This window comes from Lolium perenne, chromosome 5, assembly GCF_019359855.2.
Source record: "Lolium perenne isolate Kyuss_39 chromosome 5, Kyuss_2.0, whole genome shotgun sequence".
NCBI lineage: Eukaryota > Viridiplantae > Streptophyta > Magnoliopsida > Poales > Poaceae > Lolium > Lolium perenne.
This window is the reverse complement of record NC_067248.2, coordinates 233920695-233941373: the sequence shown is the minus strand read 5'-3', so window position 1 is coordinate 233941373 and position 20679 is coordinate 233920695. Positions and strand designations below refer to the sequence as shown.

General features: G+C 46.3%; 2 protein-coding genes and 1 long non-coding RNA gene across 3 annotated transcripts; 1 reads left to right on the top strand and 2 right to left on the bottom strand.

Annotated features, from left to right (window-relative positions):
* Positions 1–920: 920 nt before the first annotated feature.
* LOC127302275 (cyclin-C1-1) lies at positions 921–5415 on the bottom strand. The gene is made up of 9 exons (XM_051332679.2): positions 5263–5415; positions 5057–5163; positions 3946–3985; positions 3315–3359; positions 2603–2724; positions 2400–2514; positions 2199–2243; positions 1481–1628; positions 921–1394 (listed from the first exon to the last, which is right to left on the bottom strand). Exons 1-9 carry the CDS (start codon positions 5292–5294, stop codon positions 1275–1277), a joined length of 774 nt encoding a protein of 257 aa, XP_051188639.1. The 5' UTR covers positions 5295–5415; the 3' UTR covers positions 921–1274.
* Positions 5416–13574: 8159 nt separating this feature from the next.
* LOC127302274 (uncharacterized) lies at positions 13575–15247 on the bottom strand. Its single transcript, XR_011745680.1, has 2 exons — positions 14824–15247; positions 13575–14091 (listed from the first exon to the last, which is right to left on the bottom strand). It is a non-coding gene; the product is annotated as an uncharacterized lncRNA (long non-coding RNA).
* A 3433-nt stretch (positions 15248–18680) lies between these two features.
* Positions 18681–19433, top strand: LOC127304196 (uncharacterized). The gene has a single exon (XM_051334893.1). It carries the CDS (start codon positions 18681–18683, stop codon positions 19431–19433), a length of 753 nt encoding a protein of 250 aa, XP_051190853.1.
* The last annotated feature ends 1246 nt before the right edge of the window (positions 19434–20679 follow it).

Genomic DNA, 20679 nt, shown 5'->3' with positions numbered 1-20679 from the left:
CCAATCCAAAGGATTTGGGATTTCTCCCGGTATCAGGAAGGGGAAGGGAGGGGGCAAGATACCTTGACGGCGCTCCAGGAAAAACACGGCGCCCGTGGGCTTCGCCACCGTCGTGGCTGACACAGCCAGCCAGGGATTTCTCCCGGAATCCGCCAGCCAAAAACCGTCGGAGTTCGACGCCGGGATGGTGGGGCACGTCAAGCGAAGAGGGAGACGCCACCCTTCCGATCTGGTCCGGGGCACCGACGTCGCGGCCCCCGCACCACGGCCAGCACCCTCCACCTCCCCGCCGTCCACACAGCCGAGGAGGAGGACCCGCATCGCGCACGCCGCTCGCCGCAGAGCCCGCACCGCCACACCACCAGAGGCCGCCGCCTCAGATCCCGAGCCCCCACTGGAGCAGCCAACGGACAAGCTCGCCCGCAAAGGGGAAGCTCGTCGGCCGCCGCCTCGGTCATGGCAAACCCCGCGCGGAGATCCTCCATCTAGCAACCACGGGGGGAGCCGAGAGCTCAGATCCCCGCCGCCCCCTTCACCGGCGTCGCGAGCGCAGCCCGGCGGCGTCTCTAGGGGCGGCAAGGCAGGGGAGAGAGGGGGAGGAGGGCGGCGGCAGCGCGGGGTTAGGGTTTCGCCTCCCCGGTCGCCTGGAGGAGGCGACGCGAGGAGCGAACCGTCTATCCTTACCATGATGATGAACTCAGCCACGCAACTGTATATTCAACAAGCAGGGATACACTGAACTAAACCCGCTTTGATTTTTGTACAATACTGAGGTTGAGGATGTTCTTTCTCCTTTTTGTTTTGGTTTCCTTTTGTTTCTGTTGATTTTTATATCTAGCCTACTCCAACTTGATTGGGAAAAAGGTTTTGATGTTGATTTTTTCTAAGGATGAAGATGGACCCATCCAGGAAACTTCACATTCAACAAGCACAGATATTGCACTGAAATAAATCCACTTAGTTTTGTACAATTTTAAGTATGAAGATGAACCTATCTAGACAACTTTACATTCAACAGGCAGGGATGCACTGAAATAAAACCACTTTGAGTTTTGTACAATATAGTGTCTAGTATTACAGACTACTGCAACTATACAAGCGCATCCAAACTAATTCTCTACCATAGGTTTCTTCATTCTGAAATGAGATATCATGATCAGATCCAGTGGGGCACTTCCAATATCAGGCTGTTGAATTTACCGTTGCTGCCAGCTGCCACACACCTGCTCCAGTCATGGATGCATGGTGGTTAGACGACCAGATAAAAATCTGCTTTAGGCCTTTGTTGGCAACTTGTTCATCACAGGGCTGATCTTTTCATCAGAGAGTCCCCTTTGGGGGTCAACCTTGTAGGTTTCATAGAAATCCAATATTTCCATTGAAATATTCTTCACCTGAGTATTGCAAATGAATGTCAATCAGTGGATGGATATTATGAAGAACTAATTAATGGGGAAAATGTCAAGCAGAAGACGCTTACAATATTCATATCAACACGAAGTTCTTCAAACCAGGAAGTTGTATCCTTATCTTTCAGAACACTTGCAATGTATATGCAAGCCAATGCAATCATGTAGGGAGGATATATGAGAATAAGATCCATTTTATAAGTATCGTTGACAAGGCCCCTGCAAGTAACGGTGTCTGATCAGCTGAGAAATCTGTCAAGTTGAAGATTGACCATATGATACACCATAAATCATCATAAAGGCGCTCTGCTAACATTTTTTTCATGTGATGCCAGATAAAAGCGTTGCCTTACTGACTAACCGTACTGTCATACACAAAATGAGAAGGAAAACTCAGCTAAGGTACTTGTCTCATCCCTACAACAGGCTACTGTCGTACCAAGGATATTCAATACATCAATACCAAATGTGAATACTGAATACTATTGACTAGATCAAAATACAAATTTTGAACAAGGACACAGGAAGGGAACTCCGCTTGCTCTGAGACTAACATGCTCGTGTGATAAAATGATTCAAACCAAAGGTCTAGTTACCAGTTACCACCAAATGTCACTAAAAGCATCTAAAATAGCTTTTCCTGGATATAAATCTCAAAAAAGTACAAACAGAATAATAGAGCACTATGTGGGTGAATTGTAAAGGCCTAGAAGTTCTATCCCAGAATAACAGCTTCAGTAATCAGTTTGATGCTCCATTGCATATTTGTACTTATGGAGCAGTGCTTACCACGCGAACTGTGTCAGGTCTGTTATGCCAGCATCCTGCAATAAACTGCAAAACAGAACATCTCTCAATAGTCAATACCATTGTGTGTGAAGAGGAGTTGGTTTCAAAGTTACAGGAAACCATAAAAGGCCCATTCCACTACTTCCAGTGAAAAAATGCTATGTGCTACTCAGATGCAAAGTAACGGGAACAGAATCATACTGTAAAAGAGGACGATACGGATGGTAAACTACTAAATAATAGTCCAGTGCTTCCAGGAGCTTCATTTCCATTTCGAGGATGTCCTTAATTTCAAATCGGTACTTATCATCAGGACCTGCAACATGGGGGAAACAGAATAAACCATTAGTGTAGCTTTTCCATGTAAACTATGTATCTGTATGATCAGTACTCATGAGACTCACCACACATCTTTTTGATATAAAAGACGAGCAGCCTTGCTTGCACAGTGCTCTCCTCTACCTTTGATGCTAAATATAAACAAGCCGGTGCTACCAAACGAGGATCATACTCAGTCATGCTCTTTCTGTAAATAGCTTCAGCATTAGGACAAGATATAATTACTTAAACACAGTGCTTATTGATTTTCAGGAGAGAAATGTAGCAACAAGCAATCAGTATGAACATTCATGTGCAAGTTTTGCTGAAATATAGTATGGAAACACGAGTTTGTTCGTCAAAGTTCAGAACATACAAATTGAAATTTACAGTTCTAGAAAATTTCCAATGTACTAGTTTTAGCTGATGCACGCGCGGTCTTATTGAAACAAGTTGAGAACCACCATCATCTAGAGCATCGGGAATTCTGATTGAGTTTGGAGCAAGGTAAAATCATATAGGGTTCGGACTGAAGCACTGAAGTTCTTACTGAAACGAGTGAGAGACAGCAAATGTCTTCCCGTCATAGTTTACTGCAGTTATTACATCCATTAAGTTGACTGCTTATATCGTAGGGAAACACAACACCTTACAATCTAGATGCTCCATCCAGCTATTTAAAAAGGTACTCAAATTCAGACAAGAAATCAGAGACTAGAGGACCAGAGCAGTCTTTCTTCGTGATCAATAGAAAGAAACTACATATCACATGTATCCTTGTTAGGTACAGAATCATACCTTGTATAAACACGCCTGAAGTAAGTGATGGCAGTTGCTATGACTCTGAAATAACATTTATTTAAGATCATTAGCGTCACAAGTTAATCCCAGAATATCTAGAGGAAAATATACTTTATATAACCTGACAAATAGCAACTCTAGTCTTATAAGAAAAGCCCCAGCAACCCTTATGATTCATAAACAATACAGAAACAGGAGAACGAACAATGTCACTTAGTCCCACTGAGTTAGTGACTTCTTCTTTTTCTATGAATTCTAATATCAGTCTTGAAGTTCAATTAAACTATGCAAAAATACTATGGGGTAGTATACATGCGTTTTAGGTAATAATATATACTAAGTGAACAATTTATGCACTAATATGTATAACACGTGTAGATATGAAAGTAGCCACCTCAGTAAAGTAACTGAAAATATTTATTAATACATAGAAGCAAGCGCTGTTTCCATTATTATTGGCAACTGTAAAACATTATGGAAATATCCTTGGTTGAGTGTACAAGAAAAAATGCTAACTAAAAGAAAGCTTAAAAGCATAAAATGAGTTTGTTAGTTCACTACAGTCCAAAGATGTCATTACAGAATTGAAAACAAAAGTGCAGGTCAGGCAGAGGAAGCAAGGTCTAACCTTTGCCTAACCTTCACTTGCTGCGCCAACCGCCAGATATCTGAAATCAATAATGCTTTACTTCGTAAGAAACATAATAATGATGCAAAAGCAAATCAAGCAATTCTAAGTGACGAATTATGGCGTTTGCGAATAGAAGAAAATGAATTATTTGACTGGACCTATGCTGATGATATGTACTGGCAATCAATGAACTCAAACAATTGCACAACTGGTGACACCAAAAACTGTCATAAAAGAAGGAGAGCACAAACTTGTATTTCTAAATCAGTAAAGTTAGAAGGAAGAACGTGAGTTCCTTTTCCTCCTGATTTGACAGAAATGGTGGTGAAACATTTTTCTAGAATACACCATGGAGAGGCGAAGCGGCCGACACAACGCCTTTTGGCAGCACAACGCTAATTTCCGGGATTAGCACCCACGGCCACTACACTACGAGGACAAAGAAAAGAATTTGTCTCTGTCCAGCCGGACTAGAGGAAAGCGTCATCTAGCGAAAGCCAGCGATCAGTGGCGTCGCTTAGTGTAAGCCAGGGGGGCCACCGCCCCCCCACCCCCCCCCCCCCCCCCGGGTATTTAATTCTATGCCCCTGGTTTCTTAGTTGTGCTCACTTTTCCCCATGTGTCTAAACTTTTGCTTTCGCATTTTCCTCACTTTTGCCCCCGAATAGTTGCTCACTTCGAAGGCAAAATGAGCGAGTGGGGAAAAGCGAGTAGTGTTAACGAACGATGGGCATAGAATTAATAATCCCGTTGCATTTCGCCCCCCTAGTTTTCTCCCAAGCTCCACCACTGCCGGCAATGACGCGCATTGGTCACAACTCACAACTCCAGAGCAACTTCAGGAACTCCATGGGCAATCTGGACAACGCTTCTAAGGAGGGACGCCGCTGCTCGGTCCAGCAAGCCGGACCTAGGGTTTCCCCCGGCTCCCAGAGAGGAGGCACCACGGTGGAGAAATTGTTCAACATTTGCGTTGCAGTGGTTTTCTACAGTACAAAGGTGCCTCCGCGCGTGGCAGGGCACCATGGTGGCAGGCAACCAAACTGTACACAGCTAAGAAACTGTACTAGGGACGGGGAGGGGAGGGGAGCGGGAGGAGGCGACGTACGGGAGGACATGTGGATCTTGACGAGGCGGAACTCCTCGGTGGTGATGCCCCGCTCCCGGTCCGCCGCTGGCACCACGTCCACCTCCTCCGGGTCCAGCAGCTGCTTGCTGCGAGCGCCGGATCACAGACGCAAAATTAGCAGCTGCAATCCGCGCCATCCCCGCAGGGGAAACCGAATCGATGGAGAAGGGGAGCTGGAGACTTACGAGTGCGAGGACGCCCAGAAGTTGGCGGCCATCCTGGGCCGGCAAGCCTCGCCGGCCGGCCGGCGGGATCGGTGGCCGGTAGGGGCGGTGCGCGCAGCAGCAGGGAGGAGTGCGAGTGCGAGTCGGGAGGTGAGCGGTACGCAGAGGAGCGGGCCGAGCCCAGAGATACGGGCCTTTGGAGGCGTGGTGGGCCAGGATCAGTCGGAACGGACTGGCGCGGCGGGCGTGCGGGTCGGCGAACTACGTGACCGGTAGTCCGGTACTGCCGTGGTCGGGATTCCAATGGGTACCCATAACTCGCATACCCATCGGGTGAAAACTTAATAGGACGGTCCCCATTACCGCTGGCGAGCTAGCTTGGACGCGCCGGGGTAAAGTCATTACCACCGGCGAAACAAGTTCTATACCGCCGGGGGTAAACATCTGGCACTCTGGCATGCTCGCGCGTGAGACGCAAAAAAAAGCTGCCATAACGTACCCTGCCAGTCTGCCACCCACTGCACCGTACCGCTCCTTCTCCTTCCCACCGCACCACTCCCTCTCTCCCAATCCCCAACTGCACCACTCGCTCTCTGTCCCACTGCTCGAGATCCACCACCGAGCTCGAGAGCTCTCGCCTGCTCCCTCATCTCCCCTTAAGCCACGTCCTCTGCTCACAGCGAAAAGGAGCGAGGCTCGGGTCAGATCTCCGGCGGGTGAAGCAGTAGCCGATCCGCGCGCGGGCACCTGATTCGTTGGGCGAGGAGGTACCGGAGCCACGCCGGCTCACCCGCGTGGTCAGCTTCGGCTGCAGGGTCCCCGACGACGCCACATGCGACTGGCGAGGACTGGGGTGCATACGCCGCGCCGTGGGTCACCGACCTCGCCGCTCAACTGCCTCATGGCGCTCACGCTCCGCCGAATGACCGTCCCCAACGAAGACATCGCCGCCCTCGTGCGTGCCAGTGGGCACATGCTGCAGGCCCCAGCACTCGCCCCGCCGTCCCCAACCTAGTTTATTCCTTGTCCATCCCCGCAGCGGCAGGCGTGCGACGACTGCCACAACGCGGAGAAGCAACAGCAGCGGTGCCGGCTGCGGGCGAAGAAGGCCGCGTACGCTTCATCCCGACTCGCCGCCTCGACGCCACCACCGGACATGGACTGGTGGATGGGCTCGATTGCTTTTTTCCTTTTTTTGTCCAGGGTCCTTACTGTATAATTAGTGACTGTGATGTACTTTTTATTTTGTTCGGGATCTCTTTGTAAGATACATTGCAATGGGTGAATGGGGTTTCTGCATTTTTTCTCCTATATATGTTACCACCGGTGAAATGGGCAAGGCGCCGATGGTAAACTAGTTTACCCCCGGCGGTAGGACGGTACCACCAGCGAGGTGGTCACCGACGAACAGAAATGCGCCGGCGGTAGTCAATCATGTGCGCCAGTGGTAAGATAATTCCTAGTAGTGTCGTGTTCTTGGGTAACATTGACAAAATCCATTTCTATCATGCACTCGTGAGGTGGAAAAGAAGAAATTCCTCCAAATCCGCCCAAAATTGAGGTCCACTGTAGCCCATTAACTTATTCACGAAGACATAGCATGAATCTGTTCCCAAGGTCGCTGGCCACCACTAGTAGGAAAAGACTCATTAGTGGCACACCATTTTGGAATTCTCACGAACCCATGCGCCACAGAAAGTGACATTTCTGTGGCGCACCAGGCAGTCATGCACCACAGAAAGAGTACACCCAGCGGTGGTGCGCCACATATTTTTTTTTTGAATGTTAAAAATGGCGGCTAGATCTAGATCTAGATCTGGGGCCGCCGGAATTTCGCTGATTTTTTTTTAGAAAAACTATTGGAGGTCGCCGGAGGTGGTTAGTTGGGTGGGGTGGGGTGGGGTGGGTTGAGGTGGGTGGTGGAGGAGGAGGAGGCTGGACGGAGGTGGTGGGTGGGTGGAGGAGGAGGAGCCGGTCGGAGGTGAAGGAGGTGGAGAAGGAGGAGGAGGCTAGTCGGAGGTGGGCGGTGGAGGAGGAGGAGGATGCCGGCCGAAGGTGGGTGGAGGAGGAGGAGGAGGAGGAGGTGGAGGAGGAGAAGGATGCGGAGGAGGTCGCCGGGTGGAGGAGAGGAGGGAGGAGGAGAAGTGAAGGAGAGGAGGAGAAGTGGAGGAGAAGTGGATGTGAAGGGAAAGTGGAAGTTGAGGAGAGGAGGAGAATTGGAGGCGCCACCGAAATTCAAATTTCAGCAATAGTATTTTGTGGCGCATGTGCACTTGGTGTGCCACAGAATTAATTTTTCAAACTTTTTTTGCAGGAAAAAATCTTGGCTTTGCTGTAACTTTTTACTCTTTTCGAATTTACCGTGAAATATTAGTCTAACATTTATTTGAAGGTTGATTTATTATTTCCATATGTGGTGGATAGGATTTTCCCCTTACAAATGCAAGTGATATTGATTTCCATTTTATTGTTTTCCATATCTCAAAATTAGCCCGAGATAAACTTGTTGAGGATATGCTAAATGGATATACCCATTACATAGCTTAATATCAGCAAGTCTGGTGGCCCACATATAGTGGTTAGGTCTATGGCCTGATCGGACGACCTAGTTGTTGATTGACCAAGGTGGGAGAGTCTAGCCCAGGAGAAGCTAGCCAGATACCTATGGAAGAAGGTTGGCCGAATCCTTGACATGCACGGCAAGAAGTAGTCCACGTTAGGATATACTTATAGTGCTCGGGCATGACTCCTCAATGTAAATCCTAGATCATGTCGACTTCATAAGCCGGATTCGGAGAACAAGACAACCCTCATTCCAATCACGCACTTGTTGCCCTTGTAGTGAATTATAGTAGCACGTCGGGTCTCACCGCCCTTACGAGATTTGAAGCTGGGTAACTCATGTCTCACCGTCCAGGTAGCTAAAAAAACGACTTTTTGGACGCGGGAGGTGGCAAAGGAGACTCCAGCTGCAGGCGCGCTAAAAAACCGTGTGCGGTAAAAAAAAATCAGCACGCCGGATAACGGCAATGTGCTTGACATATTTGGCGTGTTTGTTCTAGCGCCCGGCAAACCGAGTTGTCGCGCACAAAACCCAACCGCCAACCTGATTCCGCTCCCGCAATCTCACTTTTCCCCTTCATCGCGTCAGCACAAGCGATCTACCGGCGATGGAGGGCTGCTCCGCCCCACCCCTACCCAATTCGAGGAAGATCGTCCAACTACACCATGGATGAAGATGTCTTACTTTGTAGATCATGGTTCAAGGTGGGCATGGATCCGGCCACCAACATAGACCAAACAAGAGATACATATTGGGTTAGAATTAAGGAGTTGTATGGAAAAATTTGCAAAAGGGGATGTAAGCGCACCGATATATCTCTTCGTTATTGTTGGTCCACTATAAATACAGATTGTTCAAAGTGGTCGGGGGTGTTGACGGTGATTGAAAAAATGAATCCGAGTGGCACAAATGAGAAAGATATGGTAAGTTAAACTCTTTTGTCAATATATTTTTTGTTCCATGTTCATACATAATTTTCTTACATGTCTTATTTGTTCTCTATTTTTTTTAATATAGATGGAGGTTGCCCAAAATTTGTTCAAAGGACACCCAAAAAAACAAGAAGGGCAAGATGGTTGAAGGGAAGTCATCTATGTTGCACCATTGTTGTGCCGAGCTAAAAATGAAGAGAAATGGAAGAACCGTGATGGATTGGAGGTGACAAAGAAAAATGAAGGCCACTGTGGAAGGTGTCATTGGAGTAGAAGATGAACCTTCAAGTGGAGAAACTCCTAACTCAGTTGCTAGAACAAAGAGACCCATAGGAAAGAAACAAGCAAAAGCTAAAGGAAACAATACCAGGGATGGTGATCTCAGGAATGCTATGGGGGCTATTGTGCAATCAAGAAAGGAAGCGGTGGAGGAGAGGAAGTTGTCTATGGACAAAGAATTAGAGGCCGACCAAAGGAGGGTTGCAGCGGAGGACAAGAGGGTCGTGGCGGAGGGTGGAGGGTGGCATTGGAGGAGAAGAAGGTTGCCATGGAAGAAAATCAATGAATCAAGGATTATGAGAGAAATCTATTTTTCATGGACACATCCAACCTAGATGACAAGAAAAATGAGTACTTCAACCTCATGCGAGATCAAATCTTGGCTCAAAAACGGATGATGGCCTATGGAGGCATGAATTTCATGGGAGGAATGGGAGCACCAATGGGTGGCTATGGAGGCATGGGTGGCATTGGAGGAATGAGTGGCATGGGAGGGATGAGTTCCATGGGAGACATTAGTGGCTATGGAGGCATGGGTGGCATTGGAGCAATAAGTGGCACGGGAGCTCCTCCGGGGGATTCATGGCTTCCATGGTAGCTCCTTCTACTAGATGGACTGAGCGCGTCTTGCCGCACCGTCCTCTGGTAACATCGTTTAATTTTTGTGGCATGACTGTTCATTTGCCGGTAAGTACATTGTTTCGTTTATGCAGTACAGGGAAATTTTTGCTCTACATATCGAAATTTAGTATGCGACAACAGATTTGATTCTAGAGGATGTTCGTTTCTATGCATAGTACACACATTTTATTCAACCGTTTGAGAGGATGTAATGTAGTAGATAATTTCCTCAATTCGCTAGAGCATGCAAAATATTGTATGCTATAAAAAAATAACTAAGTTTAGTTCTCTTATTCATGTGTGCACCTAAACTGGAAATGTGATAAACTCTGTTCTGCTTTCTTATATCTATGTTGACCTATGGTTCTGAAAAATGACATGAAAATGTAATATCCCAGTACAAAATAGCACTACCGTCATTGCATCCACTGTGAGACAAGTCATGATTGCTTCAAGCTTTACCACACCCAAAAATAATTTATCGACCAGTTAAGTAATTATAAAAAGGAGTAAAATAAGAATGCCCATATTACTGTTTCCCTTTTGCAAAATCATATATTGTGCAGCTCTTTACAATAAAATAAATGATATAAAGAAAGGTTTGTCAGAGCAAGATGGAAAATGCCACGAGTTTAACAGAGAGAACTGCATCTCTAGAAACAGTATAGGAAATCCTAGTTGCAATGGTAAAAGGTAACTCTGAATCAATTGCTGAAATGAGCTCCCTTTTTCTGTAGAGAGACTATGATTTGTAAATACAGGTTTGCTCGTAAATATACAATAAGAACTTAAGTGCAGGAGCACGGTCTATCTTTTGCAATACTATAGTATGGACATGTGTTTCTCTCCTTTCAATGTTCAACAATCAAGCACTAATCGTCAACCCACAAAGACAATTACCGGTGAGTTTACATGATGGGCTCCATATGGAAGTACTTCAATTCCTGCTCGCAGAAGCATCGCATTTTTATTACCATTTCACACAAGTCAAGACACTTAACTATGTATAAATGTATTGGCAAACTGTGATACAAAAATCGAGAAACGAATGGCTGCAAACATAGCTCTGAAGTTTTACCTGAACCATCGGAAACACTTGACCATTAAAATAACAGGCATGCAAGATTTTTTTGCAGGAGAACCATAACTAAAGAGAGTGGGTAAAACACCATGTGGAGAATTAAACAAATTCAATATGAATCATATGACTTGGCAGCATATTTTCGCAGAAGATCAAGGCACTGGGCATTTTCTTCTTCTTTTCATCTTTCATTATAACATACTCATCCAACATAGCTAGAAGAGGAACACCATCATAAGTGAAGGACATACCATGTTTCTCTTCCCAAGCCCTCGCCTTGGCCTATTCTTACATAAGAAAAGCAACAGTAAAAAAACTTCAAGGAAAGAAAGCGTTAGCCTATTCTGCTTTTCCTACAAAGCATCTCTTCTACACTTAGATGGTAGCCAGTGCATCAACAGAAAACATAAAATTATTCAGCGAAAGCAAAGATTATTTACGTATGCATCATCCTGAAAAACAAGTGTAGAACCAATCATTACCAATGTGGGAGGCTTATTCCAAGTCTGCCTTTTATAATGTTGTCAACAACCTCCCTAAGCTTCATCTCGTTAGTGTTTCAGGTCAGAACCAAAAGAGAGGAATAACATGTAAACATGCCATATCTTAAGACACTGCAACATACCTCAGAGCGGTCACAACTTGATTCATTGGGCCCAAAAGGTTCTACAGGCATCAAGAGAATCTTTCTCGTCAGATGTTCAAGACAAAATGTCATTCCGAAAAAGGCTAAACAATGAAGTTACAATGCTGTTGCATTGCCTACCCAATATATGATAGCATGCCAAAAAAGATGCGTCTAAAGTCAAACAAAAGTGGCATCAGCGTCACTCCTTCCAAATTACTGCATCCAGAAAATAGGTACACTGAACTGTAATATCTTAGTTACAAAGCATTGTCAAAAACAATGAGATGGAACAACTCAAGTACATATAATCCTTATAATCACCTCAGAGAACTTTGGTTGCTTCAATAACACCATACGACCAGCTATTATATTATCTATTGTTGCCACCACAATATGAACTATGCTCCCAACAACACATTTAACTTCAATAAGGAATTTGGGGAGGAAGAAATAGTTTGATGGAGGGAAGTTAATCCACACACGAACATGCTGCTGCCACCCTTTTCCTGCTCTTCCTACCTCTCGACCGTGAAATCACTTCTGCAGCGCTGCCTCTTACGATTATGGTCACCTCTACTGATGATCGTCATATTAGTGTAAATACAAGTTTTAGGGTGATTGACATTTTTAATAACCGTCCAATGACCTCGATCTGATGGTGATAAATAAACGGAACTAAACTGACGGAACCGGAACCGCGGGACCGGAACTAAAATTTGTGGGACCGGAACCTTTAATATATTTTACGAATATTATAAAAGACAAACATCCTTTCGAAAGGCTGAGCATCTGATTAGTATACACAAATCTTAAAGCAACAAATAATTCATCATATTTTCACATATCTTTAATCTACCATCGTATCACTCATAGATCAAAAAAATCACTTCAGGTCATCTCTCAAACTCTCTCACTCATCCGCTCGTCTCTCAAAAACCGGCGATCCCCGCGACGCAGGTGATGGCCAGGGGACGGCGACGGAGTCCCGGCGAATACCCGCGACGGATGGGACGGGGAGGATAGGGGAAGGCACCGGTCGGCCTGTCGCGGCGATCCCCGTGACGGAGGGGAGGGGACGGCGATCATCCGACGAAGGGGAGGGGAAGGCGCCGGCCGGCCTGTCCCGGCGATCCCCACGACGGAGGGGAGGGGAAGGCGACGGACTTGCCTGTCCCGGAGATCCCCGCGACGGATGGAGGCTCGGTCAGGGCGGCGGAGGAGGGGAGGAGCGGTGGTGGCGATGTTTGTCGAGGCCGGAGCGGCGGCTGTGGCGGCTAGCAACTCTGAGAGATGAAACGCAAGATACCACACTGCCACTGTCAAATATGATGCCCCATCGTTCATCGTCTGGGTAACACGATGATTCCCTGTGGGTGTGAATCACCGCCGGCCTCCTCTAGCTGCTGCAACAATATGAATCATCACTGTGTTGAATTAGAGGTTGTGCGGCAATCCAGGGGACCTTTCTGGTCCTGAATGGATCAACTTAGATGATTATATGAATTAGGAGCTTTCTAGAACAAACGAAAGCTAAATAATTCTTACAGATGAGTTTCTGAACAATAGTCACAGCTTTCTAGGAGTTAAGACCCTTGTGGAGTCATGATGTTTGAACTTTGAAGTAAGAACACCCAATGGTCAGAGTAGAAGGTTAGAGCAATACAGAGTAGCATAATAACTGGAGCATGTGGGAAAAAATAGTAGGTCAGCACAAAATTGGGTTACTCCATTATATAACGTGTATCTTTGTACGGATGTGTATGGTACAATCAGCAACAGTCACTGAAACTGATTGACAGGAGCAATTCACAGTCCGGATGTGTAACAGATACTCCAACTTAGCAATTGACAGGAGCAATTCACAGTACCTCTCTTCCACCACAAAGGCCAATTGTCCACATGGTTTTTTTTTGTTGTCCACATTACTAAGGCCATAATACAAGAAAATACTTTTTCACGGAATACAAACTGCGGGTGACAGATGCAGTGATGCTAGAAGTAAAGGGTAGCCAATAAGTCGGCTAATCCCAACCCTATAATTCTTATATTTGTGCTATCTTTATGTTTTCTGAACCCAATAATTCAATTATGCACTGAAACTTATTACACCCCAGGCAAAATTAATTAGTATCATTTGTTCTGTGACATATTTCCATCAGTGCCACTACCTCGCTGATGCTGGAGTCGTGGCCGAGCGCCTTCCAAACGGCAGCAGAGGTTTCTACGATGTTTTTCTTTTGAGACAAATGGCAGCAGCCTTTCATTCATTCAAACAACTGTTCAGTACAAATAATGGCCCTGATGACATCAGGTGGCTCATTAAACCAACAGGATTCTTGATCATGTTCTGCCGTCTTGGCAAGAACATGGGCTGCCTCATTACATGAACGGTATACATGCTTAAAGGTACAAGATGCAAACTTTGTGGCTCTCAATTTAATATCGTGCACAATAGCACCTGTCGAAGACCTATCTAGCCCTTGCTGCTGCAGTTTTTTAATTACTGAGAGACAGTCCGAAGCAACTTGAAAGTATTGGGCTCCGGAATTCTCAGCAAGATAGAGCGCCTGCCGGATAGTACCTTGCCAATGAGCGCCTTCCAAATAGAGCCCATTCCAGCAAGATAGAGCGCCTGCCGGATAGCACATTTCCACCACCATAGAGGAGTAAGGGTGCTGGGACGATGTTGTCCTGGCACCAGCTTGCTCTTATCTGTGAGGCTCACGAACTAGATCTTGTCCAACTCCTGCAAATCAGAGCACCCAAATACCCAATTCAGTAAAATTCTCATAGATAACAACCTGTCACGAGTGCAAAAGTAACTGAAATATCTTAAGGAGAGGCTCATGCTAAATACCAAAACAATCAGTATGACTGCAGAATAAGCAGAAGACTGTCTTTTCAGTTTAGTTCAAATTGCATATGAACAGAATACTACAACCTCGCAAAGCCACTAGGGATTTCAACATTGTGAGACCAATGCTTTTCAGAAATTACTAAAATACTGCAGATTCTTCGAAATCAACACATATGCAATCTAGCCATATTGATATTCCGGATTTTGATGCAGAATTAAAATTCGGTAATAATGTTTCAGTGTTGCAAGCAAGCAGTACTTGGAACTATCATAAGACATTGTTTTACTTGGAATACAACAGTTACTGAATATTGACAGTACAAGCAAGAAGATAAAGATGGAGTACAATACACTACAGCTACTAACAAGCTACTAATAAAGAAGCAACAACGGTCTCAGACTCCAGCTGCAACAGCAACATCAAGCCAACCTGTTTAGACTTAATTTGCTTTTCACTGGGCATGACTAATTAACTACCCTATATACCCAGCATAAGTGACCTCATATGTACATAATTATAGTGCTACAAGCCTTATGAAGCCTTCAAGTCTTATGTCCGCAAGAATCAAGAGAAGAAATAATTCAACTATCTACAATGTTTCAGAATAAATAATTCTTAGCTCGTTAGGTACGGGTTGGATGCTCCCGGCGATCTCGCTCCGGCCGATTCCCGCTACCGAGGGGACGGGTCCGTGACTCCCCTGGCGATCCCCGTGACAGAGGGGAGGGGGCTGCGACGGAGATGACGGGGCAGCGAATCTCCAGGCGATCTCGGCGACGGAGGGAGGGGGCGGCGGCGGCGGCTCGCGGCTGCGATGGACAAGACTAGGCCCCGCGACGGGGGGAGGGGGTGGCGGCTCGCAGCGGAGGAGAGGGGAGTCGATGGATAGGCCGGGGCCGTGAGTCCCCGCGACGGGGGAAGGGGCGGCGGCTCGCGGCGGGCCTCGCGGATGCGACAGAGGAGAGGGGTTGCAACGGAGAGGCTGGGGCCGTCAGTCCACGCGTCGCGGGGAGGGGTGGCGGCGCCGTCGGGCGCTCGTGGGAAGAGCACGACTCGGTTTTTTTTTACCTGAGCAGTTTTATTAAGGAGGATTCCATTTCTATCAGTTTTTTTATTTTTATTTGATTCTAATTCGATGAGTTGGACTCTAAAACGTCCGTTCAGAATTGTCGTAGCGGAGTAGAACTTACATAAAAGGTATCACTGATTTAATCAACGGTCAGAAAAAATTAGACTAGACGGAACCAAAATTTAATTAGACGGAACCAAAGTTCCATGCCAATCACCGTAAAAGAGCTCGTAAATATTTGATAAAACATTACTTGCCACACGTCCAAAAACCAAAAAATATCGCTAGACACCACCTGACCACCATAGTTCATATAATCATATTGGTCAAATCTAGAAACGTCGATCGTAAACAGAACAAGGGTCAAAACATGTGCACCTTGCTGCATATGCTACCGTCTAAATCTGAATTTTTTGTTAGCTGCCATTACAGGACCTGGATCAATTGTAACTTATTAAGGTAACAAAGCCAAGACATTAAATGGGAAAATCATCGTCTGTGTCCTCAGCTGGATCCAAGATACATGAAAAAGCAGAATCCTAATTTGTTTACCCATACCTGAATAGCACCTCCTGAACCAGTAGCGACGTACAGAATTGGGGAACTGAAATCGCAGCCACCACTCTTCTTGAGGAGGTCGACCACAGGTGCCGGGGACCAAGGGGCTGTGTAACACGATGCGGCAGCAGCCTACACCACCTCGCGCAGGCCATGCTTGATCATACAAAGGAAGCATATTTCAATAATAAAAAAATAGAGACTTCTCAATAAAACAGAGAAAAGTAGATGATAAATTAATCTGCCAGAAAATTATGATGACAAATCTTACAGACCATATTGTCCTTAATGATTCAGATATGCATACCTATACTGCAGATTGTTGGTCGACAAATTTGCCCTAATAGGTACATAAAGTAACACAGAAAGCAAACAAAAGAAAAAAGAGACTTTGGGGAGATTAAGTACAAAACACAAACAAGAAAAATGAGGAAGTCTAAGGCAAAAAACGGACACATAGATGTTGATTTCTCTCTCTGCTTATGTAATCATTTGCTTTGGTGTGAGCGAAGATAGTACAAACACATGAACCGACTCCAGAAGGCTAAACCATTCACTGCATTTTCAATAGCACTTCCTAGCTATAGGATCTTGCTGTGTGAACATAACACACAGTACTTCTAGAATGAGTGGCAGCACAGACAGACGCGACAATTTATCATATATTGTTGCCCCAGTTTTTTCTATTAGGGTGACTTTGATTTCTGTAATCTGGTGTTCTACTTATGGTTACTTAGCTTCATGCACATGGCCCATGATTTGACATGTACATGGATTTGTTATCATTAGTACTACTATTATTGCTTGGACAAATCAAGGCAACCAATTATAGAGGGCAATCTCTCGTAGTTAGTTTCGTTAAAACCAACATGTGTGTAGGACTCTGATGTTCATCGAACTTTGGAACCTACTGCCCTATTCGGCTAAACTGGTCAACACTGAATATTATTTTCTTAGAAAGTATCGAATTGCCTTTAGCTACGTACAGTACCGAATTTCCTTTAGCAACGTTCTGAAAGTTGGTGGCAAGTGCTCAAATGGACATATGACAGCCATATTCATTTCTTTACTGACAGGAAATTCGAAGATCTATTTATTATAAGAAATACAAAATGAGTATCTGTTAACAAAAAAAATACACCCTCTTCAGGCACATATAATAGTTCACCACCTAGCATGCACAAAACAAAGATCGGCCATATAATCTTCACTGTCTGATTGGATATCATTTTATTTTGGTTGTCAGGTGAAGAGGCGAGGTCAATGTCTAGCTTAACTGTTCTGTATTTGGAATACACCAATGCGGAGAGTAAATAACTTTATCTCACATGGGTGTCAGGGAGTAAAACACGTTCATGGAATATCCTGAAGCCAACATCTGCAGTATAGTGCTTTGCCATTTCTTTGGTTTCCTCAGTTTGAGTAGCAAAATGAGGAAAAGAGGATGCAGTCCTACAATGAACAGTTACGTTAATGAACTTTGGCTTGCTCAACTTTTGTATGAAACAAACTGCTAAAGTTATATTTACTCTGTTGAAGCTATTGTTACATATCCCCCATCCATCAAGCAACCTTCTTAAGGAAAGAAATCAGATGACAATTGTTTAACAATGCTTAAATTTAGTAGACTAAATGTAAGATTCCATACTAGCAATCTAAATTAGGGCTCTGAAGTATATAATACCCCATAATAATTGTTAAAGGTATAATTGTATAATGTAATTACTAACTGAAAGATTAGGGCTCTGAAGTATATAATTACTAACTGAAAAAGAATAATAGCAGAAATTTGTGAGGCGGACCAGTATTGGAGAAAGCTCCGGGCCAAAAAGTAAGTGGGGAAACTATTAAAAACTCTTGTAATAGCATAGAAAATTTTGGTACTATAGCAAAGATGAACATATATTTTCAGATCCATTGTTAACGCTCTCAAGTGATCTGCAACTGATGACATCGATGCCAACTCAATGAGGCGATACACCAAAGGAAAAAATTATGAGTCTATGAACCATCTTCACAAGAATACCAAGGTCATGACAACTCACAAAGTCTGAATTACGTCTCACATCATCAATGACTATCTCAAGTTGGTTTCTAACAACAAAAGAAATCTCATACATGGAGAAGTCATGGGCATACACATGTCAACAAGTTCAACAAGTTTGCCTACATCAAAATTAGAAAATGATTTAAGGACTGAGATTGGTTCGAGTTGAGACCAGTGGATGAAATCTCTTCATCTTCTGTTCCTAAAACATGAAATAGATTACAACAACTCTTCACTCTAAGTTTCACAAAACAGTGTTAAAATCTTGTAACCAAACATGGCTGGCAGGATGAGGAATTGAATGTAAATTAAGAACCTTTAGTTATTATAGGAACAACATTGAAAGGCTTGCAACCAAACATGTCTAGATTATCGATTTGGCACAGTGGGGATAAACACATGACCATCAGCCAATTCTTGATCCCAGTTCAATACCGCCAGGTATATTAGGTGCATGCTGTGAATTCATTAAAAATTGGCATGAATAACCTGGAGCCTGCGCCGCAGTCTTTGTATCAGCTTGCATCTTCCTGAAGTGCCTGGACAGCCATGATGGCCTGTGCGGACGCCATGATAGCGGCGGATGGCGGCATGGGAGCATGGCCCAGCATGCTTGTTAGCGTGTATATAGCGTGTGTAACATGTGTATGTAACCCTAACCCTAATTGGCCTTTGAGCCCTATATAAATACCCAGGAACATTAAGGCTTCCCCCAAATCTCCCTCTCTCACGTTTCTACATGGTATCAGACTAAATACGATCTAAAACCCTAGCCGCCGCTCGCGCCTCCCAACTCCGCTCCGATGTCGCGCGCCGCCCACCTCGATTCGATCTCTGGCGCGATCGTTCCAGCCGGCGGCGTTCCTCCCGCCGGTCTCCCACGTCAACTCGGCCCGGTCTTCCTCTCCTTTGAGGCTGCCAACTACACCAAGTGGGCTATCTACATGCGTGCGTCGCTCGGCCGGTCCGGTCTTCTTGGCCATATCGACGGCACCGTCGCCGCCGCCGCTACCGACCCCGCCTGGACCTCCGACGACTACAACGTCCTCAACACCCTGCACGCCGCCATCGACGAGGACGTCGCTGACATGGTGCTCGCCAGCCACCAGACGGCGCGTCAACTCTGGCTCGCCATCCTCGAGCTGTTCTCCGCCAACAAAGCTAGTAAGGCGATCTACCTCGACAACGATTTTCGTCAACTTGTGCAGGGGGACATGTCGATCACCGCCTATTGCCGCCGGCAGAAGCAGCTCTCCGATGCCCTCGCCGACAACGTCTCCCCGGTGAACAACCGGGCCCTCGTCCTCAACACGCTGCGTGGCCTCGGTCCGCGGTTCTCCTCCACCGCCACGATCATCTCCATGACCGAGCCGCTGCCGACGTTTCTCCGCGTCCGCAGCATGCTGCTTATGGAGGAGATGCAGCAGGCCAACGCTGCTGCCAACGCCGCCTCGACTGCCCTCGTCGCCCAGGCCCGAGCTCCTCCTCCTCCAACCTGCACCGGCACCGCCTGCCGTGGTGACTCCTCCACCTCCGGCAAGCCCAAGCCGGCCTAAAAGCCCAAGACGAAGACCGGCGGACGCAACGGTGGTGGCCCCTCCCGCGCCGCTGCTCCCGCACCCACTGGCCCGTGGGTGTGCTTCTCCCCTGGCGGATCACAGTGGCGCGCACCGTCCGGCCCGGGCATCCTCGGCCCTCGCCCCCAAGCGGCCTACACCACCACGAGCGCCCCCCTGTACCAGGCTGCCGCGTCTCCGTCTGCCTCGACGTCGTGGGACAACTCCGCCCTCATCGCTTCCCTCAACAGCCTCATGCAGCAGGGTGGTTGGGTCATGGACTCTGGAGCGTCCTCGCACATGACCAATGATGATGGTAACATCTCCTTCACAGCACCTCTCTCGTCTCCACACTTTGTCACCGTTGGCAACGGCCAGACCGTGCCAATCTCTTCCTCTGGTCACACTAGTTTTCATACTCCCTGTGGTCACACGTTCAAACTCAACATGTCTTACTTGTTCCGCACTTAATTCGCAATCTTCTTTCTATTCGCAAATTCACACGTGATAACAATTGCTCTGTTGAGTTTGACGCCTTTGGTTTCTCTGTGAAGGACCTGAAGACTCGTCGCGTGATTCTTCATTGCAATAGCGACGGAGATCTCTACACCTTTCCCGGCACACCATGTCGGACGCCTCCCACCGCCATGCTTGCCACCACCTCCTCTGAGTTATGGCACCAACGCCTTGGCCACCCAGGACAAGATGCTATGTCAACTCTTCAGCGTTTATCTTTCATCCAATGTAATAAAGCTCGCCGTACATCCGTGTGTCATGCTTGTCAGCTCGGGAAACATGTACGGCTGCCATTTAGCTCGTCAGTATCAGCGACTAGCGCAATCTTTGATTTGATACATTGTGATTTGTGGACATCACCTATTATAAGTATTTCTGGCTTTCGATACTACCTTGTTATCGTTGATGACTTCTCCCACTTTTATTGGTCTTTTCCCTTCCGCCAGAAATCATGTGTCTCGCGCACCCTCGCCACATTTTTCTCCTATGCTCGCACACAGTTTGGCGCCACCATACGGTCATTACAAGCAGATAATGGCACTGAGTTTGTTAACTCAGCTGCCGAGTCTCTTCTCGCCACGCATGGTACGGCCTTGCGCCTATCGTGCCCCTACACCTCTCAACAAAACAGCAAAGCTGAGAGGGCCATCCGCACCCTCAATGACACCATGCGCACCCTCCTGTTCCATGCCCATCTTCCATCCACCTTCTGGGCTGAAGCTCTTGCTAC

Coding starts and splice junctions, on each gene's coding strand:
- LOC127304196 (XM_051334893.1), top strand. CDS start 18,681: ATGTCGCGCGCCGCCCACCTCGATTCGATCTCTGGCGCGATCGTTCCA.
- LOC127302275 (XM_051332679.2), bottom strand. CDS start 5,294: ATGGCCGCCAACTTCTGGGCGTCCTCGCACTC. Junction 2,725..3,314: donor TTCAGGCGTGTTTATACAAG/GTATGATTCTGT, acceptor AGCTATTTACAG/AAAGAGCATGACTGAGTATG. Junction 1,629..2,198: donor GACCTGACACAGTTCGCGTG/GTAAGCACTGCT, acceptor CGTTACTTGCAG/GGGCCTTGTCAACGATACTT.